The sequence below is a fragment of the Nematolebias whitei genome, chromosome 2, assembly GCF_014905685.2.
Source record: "Nematolebias whitei isolate Nwh7 chromosome 2, NemWhi1, whole genome shotgun sequence".
Lineage (NCBI taxonomy): Eukaryota > Metazoa > Chordata > Actinopteri > Cyprinodontiformes > Rivulidae > Nematolebias > Nematolebias whitei.
In genome coordinates, this window is record NC_056499.1 from 11360329 (window position 1) to 11374541 (window position 14213).

The following is a 14213-nucleotide window of genomic DNA, read 5'->3' on the forward strand; positions in this document are numbered from 1 at the left end:
TATTATTATTATTATTATTATTATTATTATTATTATTATTATTATTAATATTTTTGGCTCATATTTTTGTAGAATCACATTAGAACTATTTCATAAATGCAGCAGTTTTAATTTGAGGCTTTATTGTTTTTGCTATACATGTATACTTTTATTGTCCACCACTGAGAGGCGAATGTAAATGATAATGTTTTTGTCTGTTTCCATTTATATCTGTTAGCAAAATATCGCATGAACCACTGTAACAGTTTTGATGATGCCGATACTTTCATGAAGTCATCGCTGACGTATAGTTCCTAATGTCATGCATCTATGTTTCAGCTGCTCTGTAGTCATCCAGACACCTGGAAGTAAGTCATGTCACCATGGCAACGTAAAATACAAATTAAACTAATTTATAAATATGTTTGCATACGTCAATAAAAAGTAGGGGTAAAGGACCAAAACAACAGAGTTGAACGGCTGCCCAGAAATAGTTCTGACCCTGGTATGTGTCCCTGTGTCAAGTTTTATGAAAAAGTTGATGTGTGTTCTCTTTTCAGGTTTGCTGGCAGGACCTTTAAAGGAACTAGCTCCGACTGCTAAACCAGTGAAGGGGGGTCAGAGAGGAGAGATGTTAGGCTGATGTGTGGCGGATGTTGGTTCTGCTCTTCAGCTTCACTCCTGCTCCTTCCTTTATAGATGGCAGCCTTTGCACTGTCTTGTTTTCTTCTGTTAATTGTTAGCTGTGTCTGGGAGTCACCGGCAGTTATTGTTTTCAGTTTTTTGTTGCAGGTTTAGGTCCTGGGCTACAAAGTGACGGGAGCAGCCTGAATCTGTCGGTCAACTGCTGGCTATTTCAAAGCTTCTCCCTCTCCTTTGTCTGTTCCGGAGATTGTCTTTTAAAATATTTCATTATACTTACAATCATCTGGACTCCCAATGTTACACGTCCTTTGGGTCACTCCTATACATACGGGCCATAACAGGCCCCACTGACGACAAGAAAGCACATCAGAGATTCTACTTCCTCAGACGGCTAAGGCGAGCTGGTCTGGGAAGCTCAGTCTTCACCTCCTTCTACAGGTGTGCAGCGAGAGAATCCTGTGCTCCAGCATCAACGTGTGGCATGGAGGCTGCACAGAAGTCTGTTGGAGTCAGCCTCCCCACCATCATAGCCATCTACACCTCCAGAAGCAGGAAGAGGGCCACCTGCATCATGAAGGACCCCGCTCACCCAGCACACACACTTTTCCCCCCGCTCCCATCAGGAAGGAGGTTGAGGAGCATTAAGTGTAGAACCACTAGACTGAGGAACAGCTTCTACCCTGAAGCTGTAAGACTCATAAATCCCTAACCAGGATAATTACTTCAAAAAAATTAAATAAAAATCACTGTAAGGAAAAAGAAAAATTGTGGTAATCCACTTTAATTGGTGATATGTGACTTTAGCTGTGCTGCTGATTATCCATGCTGCTGATCTCTTGTCGCTACGCTGCTGTATTCATACCGACATGCTCACAGCAGACTCATGTTCGGGCTCCCATTTAATGTAACATATTATTTTACATTATTAGTGTTTAGTGTAAATCTCATATCCTTATTATTGTTTCTTTTACAATTTTTATTCTGATTTTTTTGGGGTATAACTGGGATGGGTACGCAATTTCGTTCCACTGCATGTACCACATGGGATGCGAATGACAATAAAGAACCTTGAAGTACATGGTGCCCAATTTTACACATGCACATTATTAACTGTAAAATGGTCAGTAGACATAAACAACAATTGGCTTTTGGACTCATCCCAAATGAAAATGGCTATCGTAGCTAATCAATGTTAGCCAACACATAATGGTTATAACAGTGTCAAATTACTAACATAATGTTAAAACTTGACATGGTAGTAGCTGAGAGTCATCCACAACATATTCTGAGCATGACATTTTATGATGTAAAAAATGGTGCAAAACTTTATTTTTCAAGTTTAACCGAATTGGCTACATGAAAACTGGTATAAAATGTTACGGGGAGAAATGTTTTCTTTTAAGGAAAGCAAGGCCTTTAATTTCACTGTAAATTGCATCTTTTTCTTCTGTTGGCTTTGAACTTTACACGTGCATCCGTTTGAGCTTTTGTCTTAGTTTTCCTCCATACTTGTCTCTGGTGCATTTTTTTTAAATAATTCACACACTTGAATCAATATTGGTTGTTAAAAAGGTATCCCGCACCACGTTGTGCCGTGTATTCCTCCCTGCCATGTATAATTTTTCAGGAACTCTTGTGTGGATGTACAGTACATAAAGGGAACTGGGTAGGAACAGAGTCCCACACATGAATCCATTTATGACGGCGAATCCTTTGGTGATTACTCAGAGAGGTCATTTATTTGTTATGAGTTCATTATGCAGCAGATGCTCAGAATTACTTTAGTCTGTAATTGCAGAGGGACACCCAATGGTCCTTGAAGACATTCAGTATGTGAGGACATTGCAACCTCCCACTTTATGATTTCTTTTATTTGTTTTTATTAGAGTGAGCTAATAAAGATAGAAACTTCCATTTCAAGTCAATATTTTGCACCTATTAAGGCATAAAATGAAGTACTCATAAATGGCTATGGAAGAGGAAACAAATGTATGGTATTCTATAAAAAATAAAATAAAAATCACCAAACATTCCTTTTTTCACACAAAGCATTGCAATGAAAGTGATTTTGGACAATCCCTTAATTAAAACAGCCACAGTGCAGGAGGGAAAACTGTTGTAAGTGATTGGACTTTGCCACACAGCATGCAGAACGCAGTGCAGGCCTGTTATTTCCCCAGAGGACGCCGAGTTTATTTCTTCAACTGCAACAGATTGGTATCTTGGTGACTCTTCATGCAGCACAGTGAGGGGGGCAATGAAACAGACGGTGCACTATCGCCAATTTTTGCAACGCACTAAAGTCTTAGAAATAAATAAATACTTGTGTGTAAGAGTATGGGCTCAACATTTAGAGCACAGTTCAGCTAAGAAGTGTGCCATGATTCTCTGAGCTCTGACGGCACTTACTGCAACAAATAACTATTTTCTTGTTGGTAATTGCTTAAAATCGTATATGTATAAAACAATTTATAGATTACCTGATCATTTAGACTTTATTTAAACCTCTTTTTAACTGTTAGGAAGTCTTAGATAATTTCTCAGTTCACATAAGAAACATCAAATGTTTGTTTTTGCGATCCTTAACAATAAAAAAAAAGACAGAAGTGTGACTCTCTGAGCTCCTGCGCTGCATGTAACCCTGATTCAGATGAAAGCAGCCTCTGTGCACGTCTCACTGCTTTTCTGTTTTACATCGGGATAATTAGTCATTTCGTTCTTTTCTGCAGAAACAAGGCTGAGCATCGGAGGTTACCTGATTGTTTTCTGCTAAATTTATCAGCATATGAAGCTTGGTGGGTGTTTTGTAGCATGGAAATCTAAATGATTATCACTGTTGACATAAATAATTATGATTTTATGCATTTTTACACTGGGTGCAATCTGAATTTAATGATAAACATAAACATGTTTAATAGAAATATTGTTTTTTCAGTGTTCTGCACAAAAATACAACATACAGAGGTTTTTATCTTCCATCTTTGCATAATTTCCGTTTACTTTATTTAACACCTGGAAGTCCCTTTTACCTTCATGACAGTTAGTGGGCCTTATGGAGCATTATTACCTGCTTAAAAATATTATATATTTTAATATTTTGTTTACGTCCACAAAAATAAAATAAGTATTTTAGAGCTATCTCAGTATGAAATAAGAATATCAAATTTAAGTTTTTATTGTAATAAATAAATTAATTAATTATTAATTTTAAAAATGTCAGTAAAAAAAAAGAAAATATTAATTTTACAGAATAAAATGCATTGTCCACCATTCAAAATTATTCAAAAATGATTTGACAATTTCTAAAAAAAAAAAAAAATCCAGTCCAGAGTTTTGTGAAGACTCTCTTGTCCACCAGACTCTTCAGATCCAGTAGCAGAAAATGAGACATTGTTTTCTGTCAAACTGTCTCCTGCTGGTTGGACTTTGGAGAACTTTTATTTTATTTTTTTACTCTTTACATGGTAAAAAACACTAGTTTCAGATGTATTTATTTAATTGAGCTTTTACTGATATACCAGTGAGCTAGGGGAGCTCGATGCACCTGCTCATGACAAACTGCTTTGGTGGGAGTAGACCAGTCTGAACCGTGTAGCATCCAATTCTGCAGCCTGCATGCATGTGCAGCAGAATTTCTTTTTTGTATATAAAATGTTACTTGTGCAACTTGCAGGTCTGTGTTTGCTCTTTACATCCAAACTAAAACCGTTTTGTTGGACGAGACGAGACGCAGAACTCTGCAGAAAGTCCAGCCGAGAACAAAGCATATTTCTGCGTCGAGTTCAATAGTCACTTGGGTAAATTTAAAAACATAAAAATAAAATAATTAATTAATTAAAATCTTAAAAACAGAGCACCATACAGAGAGTTAATATAAAAATCCAAAGCTTGGGGATAGAAGTAAGAAGAAATAACATTCCTGTGAGTAGTTCGTTATTTTATGGGCGCGGGGGGTGAATATTTAAAGGATTTTCCCTATTGTTGATTTTTTTTTCTTAAGGAACACGAGAGTGGAGTAAAGTTGCTGTTAGTTTACAGGAGTATGTGAAAAAAAAAACTGACAAAAGAAGAAAAAAATCTGAAGGATATTTAGGCTTTGTCAAAAAATCATGTTTATTAGATGGCCCAAAATAAACAAATACATAAATAAAACAACAAGCAGAAGATGGATGGATGGATGCATGGATGAATGGATGGAAAAATAAAACAAGGGCAAAAATTAATGTGTGGCCGTTTTTTCCCTGTAAATTCTTCTTAGGGTTAAATATACATAGTTCTTTTGTATAAAAGGTAACCATGATATTAACCTTGAACACAACAGTGTGAAAAAGCACCCGCTGTCAGGCTGCATATTAAAAATGTGGCTGCTGAGGGACGATTATTTTCAGTACAGTGGAAATAAATAAATAAAAACTAAACTTCGACCACACGTGTCAAAAATCTTTCAGTTGCAATTTTCTTTTGTCAACAGATAAACAGTGAGGGGCTTTTTAAGTCTGACAGAGACTTACTCAGAACTAGTTAACCCGAGTTCACGCAGCAGCAGGTAACACATCCCTCATAGGCAGGATGTAAAATCAATTTCCTGCCAAGAAGCAGGTCAGTGATCAAAGACCACTGCTGTCACTGTTAATAGTTTGCTGAAAGGCAAACAACAGTAAAAAAAACACAATCCCATCGACTCGGGACAGAAACAAGGTTTAATGCTGAAGAACTGCCCAATTAAAGCAGGAAGTCTTCTTACATGCATGAGGGCTTGTGTAATTATCACGTTTTCCTCGTTCCTGCTGTAAATTATGCATCTTTTGGTTGGGAAAAAAATCAAACTCCACTGTGTCAAAAACAAATCTGGACCGTAAATACTTTGACAAATACAGTAAATAGGAGACAAGGACAGACATTGTTGTAACATCTATCCTTTTATAAACATAATATGTATTTATGAGCAGCAGGGGGTGCGGTAGCTCAGTGATCAGTGCTGTGAGCTGCATGTTTGAGCCCAGGTTTTCTAAGGAATGACATTCCATTCAACAGACCTGCTTTTTCCTTCCCAGACCACTTTAGACAAAGGACACCCTGGACAGGTCTCCAGTCCATCACAGGGACACAGAGACAAACAACCATTCACTCTCTCACTCACACCTAGGGACAATTTAGAGTTACCACTCAGTCTAACATGCATGTTTTTGGTCTGTGGGAGGAAACCGGAGTACCCGGAGAAAACCCACGCATGCACGGAGAGAACATTCAAACTCTACCCAGAAAGGTCCATGGCCGGGATTCAATCCAGCAACTTTCTCACTAAGAGGTAACAGCTATAATAACTGATCCACCGTGCCACCCAACAGGAAAGGAAAATACAAAAGGCATCTGGTGTAAAAGTATACTGCCAAACTGTTCATGAGTTTAAAACTGAAAATAAATAATAAAATAACAACAGCGTCTGCATCAACTTGATTTACCATCTGAATATGATGCTTTACTTATAAATTCTTTACTTTTTTATTTAAATTCTGTTTGTGTCACCCGTGTGTTTGTGACCTGCTAACGTGACATTGATGTGATTTTTCTGCGTCAAAAAATTAATTCTCATTGAAGTTATTACTCGTTTGATGTATTAAAAAAACACTTACATATTGAATGATTCACAGTCAGAACAGAAGTCTCCTCTCATAGGTAAGACTCATTTTGAATCTTCTGCTTGGTTTATTATTGGTGGAAGATGATGTAATTGTGTGCATTTGTTTCAAAGAATCTCATGAACAGCTAAATGGATTTTAATGAAACTCACAAAAACTCATTCTTAGATGGAAAACCGTCAGTTAGCTCAGTAGAAGATGGCTGCCATGGCAACTGGCTTAAAAAAAAAATACAAAAATGGCTGTAATTTAGTTTATTTGATATATGTTGACCTGAATTTGGTGTAAGTCACAAAACACTGCACTCCAGGTGCTAATCACTGCACAAGAGCTTTAACACTTTAGTATTAACAAATAGAGCAAACCCTGACGGTCTGTTAGCATAAAATATCATGGACCACTGGATAGGTTTTAATGAAACTCTCAGAACATAATTATTAGATGTCTACAACTCATTATAACTTTGAGTCAGTTCAGCTCAAGATAACCACCACAGCTAATCAACCATAGCCAACTCAAATATGGTTGTAACTCATTTACCCGACATTGACCAAAAATTTAGTGTAGAAATAGCTGAGTCATCCCCTACACCAGTGGCTCTCAAAATGGGTTCCCCGGACCCCCAGGGGTTTGCGAGCCAACGCTTGGGGATCAACAAGAAAAAAAAAGAAAAAAAAATATATATATATATATATATATATATATATAAATATATATATATATATATATATATATTATTATTGTTATAATTATTATTATCTTCTCTTTTTTTTACAAGCACATAGATGTTTAACAACCTGTTAAATTACGCCAAAATGCAGGAAATCACATCTATTTTATTCAGAATTTTCTTTGGGAGGAACCTGCCCTCCATTTTTGTTCCAGCATCGATCGGTTTACAAATTAAGCCCAGTTACTTGGTATGACTACTGCTGTTATGACTATGTTCAGTTTATGTAGTTTTTTGTGGTAATTTTGAGTTCACCACTTGCTCTCGACGATATCGGATGCTTCTCCCCTCCCTCTCTGCTTTGCTTTGCTGCTCTGCCTGTCTGTGAAACTGCTGTGAGCCTCTCTTGCATTTCTTCCGAACCATAATTATGTACTGTTTTAATCAGTCGGTCCCTCAACTCAATTTACAACATTTTCTTCGAAGAGAAGACAGGCTTTAGGTGAGCCAATTTGCCCTGTTGGCACATACAGTTAGATATCTCATCGACTGGAAGACTTGATGATGTGTCTATCTCTGCTGCCATTTGTGGATTTTAAGGACACATATTTAATTGGATTTTCGATAACTGGTTCCTGTTTTTTTGGATTTGGCTGTTTGCTGGTTTTATCTACAATTAAGGAAGTCGTCAGCAGCAAATTTGGACCCGATCATGCTGCTTGCCTTTATGATGGCTTGGTTCGTGTCTCGAGTACCCGGACTCAAATGCTTTGGGCTAAATGGATCAGATCTTGGGGATTTTACTCAGTCACGTTCCATCAGTGTGGCCATGTATTTTGGACATTTCGGAACCAAGTAGACCAACACAGACTCGAGGTAGATGTCATTAAGTTCTGCCTGTCCCCAAAACAACTGTGTGTTTAAATTTGGTTCCCTTGGCTGGCCTTGAAGGCCATCTTATCTGAATTTGCCTGGAGAAAATGTGATCTGACGCTCAACACCCCCTCCCTGAGGAATTTCCAACCGATAACCAGATGGAACCAGCTGAATAAACTTTGTGTCATCATTTCAGGACTCTTGGATTCTCATAGACGTTATTCTTGGCCATTCCTCGACATACCTCGAGAATGTTTATGGATCTCACCGGAGGACATTGACTAATTATCTTATCCGAACTCTTACAGTGATCTCGAGAGCATCTATAAGCATTGTTGACCGCTCTCCTCTCCGATTGCAGAATGTCTACGTAAATATGTGCTTGTTTGTGCGAGGTGGTTTTTTTTTTTTAATATATTAGAGGTTTTTTTTCCTCAGGCAAGAAAAAAAAAGTCTGATAGGAATTTTTTTTTCACCTCCAACTCCTACGTGTCCAGTTAACTGCTGTTTTTTGTCTGTCCAAACAGGTCTCACTTGAAAATAAATGAGTCTTCGAGGCTCAGTGTGATTGATCTGTTTAAATAAGGGTCGAATGAATGAAGAAGTCTAAGTGTTTATTGATGCTGTTAATTTTCTCAAAACTGTAATTTATGGAAGTTGAAATTAAAAATGTTGTTAGTTAAGTGTATCTTGAATGAAAAAAATCCATGTTTAAATGTATAAAAATGTTATTAACACTATTAAAGAACAAGTCTTAAGTATTTATGTTACACAAATATTTCATTTTCATTAAAGAGACAGATTGAAGAAAATTATTTAATCAGCATGAGGGTTATGAGGGGGGCCCTGAGACTTTTTCTGCCCTTTAGGGGTCCCTGAACCCAAAAAGTTGGAGAACTCCTGCCCTATATATAGTTTGAAGACTAACAGATCGTATGATACACATCAGAAATGCTACTTTATCTTATATCTACAGTTCACTGATCAATCTAAGATAGTGTTTTGGTAAAAGGGTTAGCAATAAACGTGAAACTATGTTACAGTTTACATTGAAACCATGTTTAATTTTGTGCTACAGTTCATATGTATTTAATAAGGTTGCATGCTTGTAAACCTGAACTAATTGAACAGTTCTGACAGGTTAGCAGTAGAACACCTGCACACGACTGAAGCGCATGCAGCTTTATTCATAAAGACAGTGAGCCCGTAGGCCTGCGCTGCACTCACGGAGCGCTGCTGCCAACTGTTACTACATCTGCTGCATCCAAGTCCGGATGATATCATCCACGCTCACGTCTGGATTTCTGTTCTGCTGGATGCTCGAGCCTCTGCAGGCGAGCCGGCGTCGACCTTTGGGTGACAGCTTTGCTCTTTCCGCACGCCTCGCCTCTTAATGATAAAACGAGGAAAGTGGGTCGGACCTGTACATTCCCACCAGAAATAGTGGGAAGTTAACATCTTCAGCTGAGCACCAAGATTTCCAACTGGGAAATCATCTCTAAATAAATCAAATGAGTTTCACAAATAGGTGAGGAGCCTTTGGGAGAGCCAGGTTTGCTCCTGGGAGGAATGAACAAGTCTGGATGATTAACTGAGAAATGAATGACCTGCTCGTGGATCCGCTACAAACCTACTTGAGGACTCAAATGACTCTAAATTAAATGATATTTGGTGTGTTGGGTCCTTTATAGAGACAGCTGTTGTTTTAGGATATTTATTGTTTCTTCTCAAGGAGCAAAATGAAAAAAGAAATGTTCATTTCTGAACCAGAGCTTGAGTGAAGACAATGTTCAGGATCTTGTGCATGATGTGTGGACGTTAAAGAAAACTAAAACTGCATAATAAAGATGTCAATGTCCATCAAAGTGAGCTTCTGCAGATGTGTGAAAATAAAATTGCAGAAGAAAGAAATATATCAGACATGTTGGATTTCTTGCTTACATCGTTTTTCTGTTTTTATTTTTCGCTATATTTATTTGTAATCTTACTATGTACTTCTGCATACTTTGTGCTTTTTTAGCCATTCATATATGTCAGACTTTTTGGTCAAAGGTTATGTAGATTTTTATTAATATGGTTGAGAACAAGAAGTCCAAGACAATCACAACCATCTCCCAAAACATTCTTATCTCTGCCCATGAACCATATGTTTGAGTTAACAGAGAGCACTGGGTGAGGCTGCAGCTTTTTCCAAGGACACCTCCTGAACTCTGTTAACTTGGATGAACTGACAAGGGTATAAAAATGAGCAGTTAATGCAGCTCAGGTTAAGATTTTTATGACTGGTCTTCATGCGTCAACATTTTATATGTATTTATGTAACCGGTCCTCAAAATCTGATGTTACAAGTAAAATATGGTTAAAAATCTTCTCCTGCTGTCGAGTCTGGTTCTTTTGGGTAAACAACGTAAGTGAGAATGTTTTTCTGCAACAATATATCAAAATAACAAAGTCCATGCTCAATAATCCAGTTATACAATCCAACATTTTTCAGTCAGGTCATCTGGACAGGTTCTTTTTTTTGTGTTGAAATGTTTCTCCTTCGATCCAGAAGGCTTCATCAGTCAAGGAAACACACAACACAAACTGATTCTTCCCCCAACCGCTTACTCCAAAGTGGAACAAACCAGAATATATCATGGAATATATGAAAACATTCAGCTCATTCAGATGCTTTTTTAATTATTTTTTACATTTCATTTCTTCAATTTACTTTTCATTGTATATGCTTCTATGTGAAGCTTTCTATTGTTGCCTGTATCTCATCTGTGTTCTTTGTCTAAAACAGGTTTCTCCTGTAAATGAGTCCTCGAGGCTCAATGAGACTAACCTGTAGAAATAAAGGATGAATTGAATTGAACCGTTACTTTGGTTTTATTGATTTATTTTATTATTATTTTTTTTTTGTATTATAGAAATACATTAAGATCTCAAAATCCTTCAAAAACTTTCTCTTGGGAATTTGTTTCAGCATTTTACGTAACTTTTTGTTTTTAGCCATCCGTTTCTACTTTTAGCCTTAGTTTTTGTTAGTCTTTTGCTACCTTTACGTTTTAGCTAAAATTTTGCCACTTTTGTCTTTCAGCTACTTTTGGACTTCTTTTATGTTTTACCTTGTGTTTAATACTTTTAGCTAGAATTTTTGCTTCTTTCTGCTTTAGCTGCTCTGGTAAAGCTTCCTTACCAAATTTCCGCACTAATTCAGTAGGCTGCACGTTTTTTTTTTTTTTTCATTCAACATTTATTTCTACAGGCTAGTCTCTTTGAGCCTGAATGACTCATTTACAAGAGAGACCTGTAACAGACTTCAGCAGAAAATATCAATAAAAACGTATTTCTTTAGAAACCATTCTTGTGTTGATGTCGGCATGCTGGATAAAGAACAATGCTGAAACTCACCAGAGTTGGGGTCTGAGTTGCCGTCGGCTTCGGTCCTCTTGTCGGGGGAGGCCTGCTCGTAGAAGTCATCCTGCGCCTGCACCAGAGGGAGAGGTTGTGTAAGGAGAGAGCCACTGCCTACAGGCTCGTGGTCCCCCAGACCGCTGTCACTGCAGCTCTCCTGGGAGCCGTCCGGCAGGTGAAACGTGACGCGCCGCTGGGACTAGAACCAAGAGCACAAAACAGAGCTCTGATGTTAGCGCTCTGCTCTGCCCCCTCAAACTGTTTCTCACCGTGTTGCTTCATGCTCTGAACTGAACGGGCTCACACGGGTCCTGAACAGGACCGCGGTGTGAAAGAATTTACTCTGAACGGTGTAAAACCACGTCTATGCCAAATGACTCCTTTGTTAAAGGTCTAGTTTGTCCTGTGCCAGATATCGATGGAAGGGCAGTTCAGACATTGTAAATACAGTCACGTTTCACTGCACAATGACAAGCAACAACAACAACATGCAAATTCACATCGTGTACCGTTCCAAAAATTAATCAAGGTGAGAAGTGTAAAGTTACATCTCTTTCACAAAGGCCCACAGTAATTAATGTGTGGCATAATTAATGAAGGACATGAAATATATGTTGCTGGATGAATGCATGAACATTTACTACTTCGGTTTGTGCTGTCAGTTTGTTTTGGTGTTTGGTAATGATACGTAGATTACTCTGCAGAGTTAGAAGAAGTTGGGCCCAAGAGTGTCCTTCTCAAATTTTGTTTTCTGGCTCAAGGAAATGATTTGCTTTTTTTATTTTTTATTTTTTTTATTTAGACAGGCTATATAAAACAAACCATGCATGCAAAATGGAAAAATAACAAAAACAACAGAGGCACAAGCCAACCATCCTTAAAGCCATTCTGACTGAATTCCCAATTGTTAATACTGAGTGTCTTCTCCTCATCCTCTAATGACATTTTCCTTGGGCATTTTCGTAAGTCCAGACACAAGCCTGCAGCTAACCTTTTGTTAGCAAAGAGAGGTCCCTGCCACATCCTCCGTGATGACAGACAGAGGAGGGTTTTACAGTAATTATCGGCAAAGGCAAAGGTCAGCCAATCTGCAGTCTAATGCAAATGACCTCATTATATATTTTAGAACTGCTCCGAAAGCATCCAACATTCAATTAAACAAAAAGGGAGAGGAGAGAGTGAAAAAAAGGGGTGGTGGTGAGATGGGTGGGGGTTGGGCAATTGCATTCGGCAGTGAAAGAAATGATGATTAGACTTCAGTAAAATGGGTGTAACATGATGGATAGGTGGATGAATTGCAAAAGATATATATATATATATATATATATATATATATATATATATACAGACCCTTTCCAAAAAATTAAAACATCATGGAAAAGTTGTTTAACTTCCATGATTCCATTCAAAAAGTTAATATTTAATAGATGATAGATTTATTAGGCCCACACTTTAAACGATTTCAAGTATTTATTTGTTTATGTTTACATAATTTGAGCTTCCAGCTCATTAAACCCACGAAAACAGGAATTTAAAAAAATAGTATACTGTGGAGAAATCAGCCCAAATGTTGCAGGGCATGAATGTTTTAAACTGAGTGTGACACACTTATCATCTAATAAACTAAAAGCACCCACACAGGTTTCCCCAGGAGTCATTAAATTACTTCAGTTTGGTTCAATTGTCTCAGTTCGGTTCAATATGGGGAAGACTGCAGACATAACAACTGGCCAGAAGACCATCACTGATACCTCTATAGGATGGGTAAGCCATAAAAGTTCATAGCTAAGGAGGCTGGCTGTTCACAGAGTGATGTGTCCAAGCACGTCAATGGAAAGTCTAGTGGAAGAGCAAAATGTGGCAGGAGAAGATACACCAGTAAAAGAGATGACTGTGGGCTTCAGCAGATTATCAAACAGAAAAGATTCCAGAATCTGGCAGAGATCCAGAAAGAGTGGAATGAGGCGGAAGTCACAGATTCAAAAACCACCATATTCAGACGCATCTGGGAGATGGGCTACAACTGTCGGCTTCCTCGGGTCAAGTCACTTCTGAACCTGAGCCAACATAGGAAGCGTCTCTTTCCGATGAAAGTAAATTGTGCCTTTCATTCAGAAATCAAGGTCCAAGGGCTTTGAGGAAGAAGGGTGAGGAAAATAACCCATACTACTTGAGGTCCAGTGTGAAATATCCACAGTCAGTCATGATATGGGATGCAATGTTCGGTGTAGGTGTTGGTAAACTCTGCTTTCTTAAATCCAAGGTCACCGCAACAGTCTTCCTGAATGTTTTAGAAGACTTCATGATTCCTTCTGCTGAGGATCTGTATGGAGAAGCAAATTTCATCTTCCAGCAGGACCTGGCCCCTGCCCATGCCGCCAGAAGCACCAAACCTGGTTTGATGCCCACACCACAGTGCTTGACTGGCCAGCCAACTCTCCGGACCTAAACCCCACTGAGAATCTATGGGGTATTCTCAAGAAGAAAATGAGGGGCACCAGACCCAACAACAAAGAAAAGCTGACAGCAAGCATCAAGGAAATCTGGGCTTCTATAACTCCCAGTCAATGCCACAGGCTGATTGTCTCAATGCCACGTCGCATCGAGGCAGTGATTAATCCATCCATCCATCCATTTTCTTTACCCGCTTATTCCATTTTGGGTCACGGGGGTCGCTGGTACCCTTGTCCAGCAATCACTGTGCGAGGGGCGGGGTACACCCTGGACGGGTCGCAAGTCCATCACAGGGCCACATAGAGACAAACGAGACAAACAACCATTCACTCTCTCATTCACACCTAGGGACACTTTAGAGTTACCAATCAGCCTAACATGCATGTTTTTGGTCTGTGGAAGGAAACCGGAGTACCCGGAGAAAACCCACGCATGCACGGAGAGAACATGCAAACTCCACCCAGAAAGGCCCCTGGACCGGGGTTTTGAACCAAGGACCTGCTCGCTGAGAGGCAGCAGATCTACCAGTTGCACCACCGTGCTGCCCT

General features: G+C 38.7%; 1 protein-coding gene across 2 annotated transcripts in view; it reads right to left on the reverse strand.

The window, feature by feature from the left end:
* The window catches only part of LOC119422763 (protocadherin-9), a 342953-nt gene that overhangs the window by 70103 nt on the left and 258637 nt on the right, over nt 1-14213 (reverse strand). The window contains exon 4 of one of the 2 annotated variants that reach the window (XM_037690170.1): nt 11209-11284. In XM_037690170.1, coding sequence (XP_037546098.1) covers nt 11209-11284 — 76 coding nt within the window. Of the gene's footprint in view, nt 1-11208; nt 11411-14213 lie in introns of both variants that reach the window. The other variant, XM_037690162.1, reaches the window with a different exon arrangement.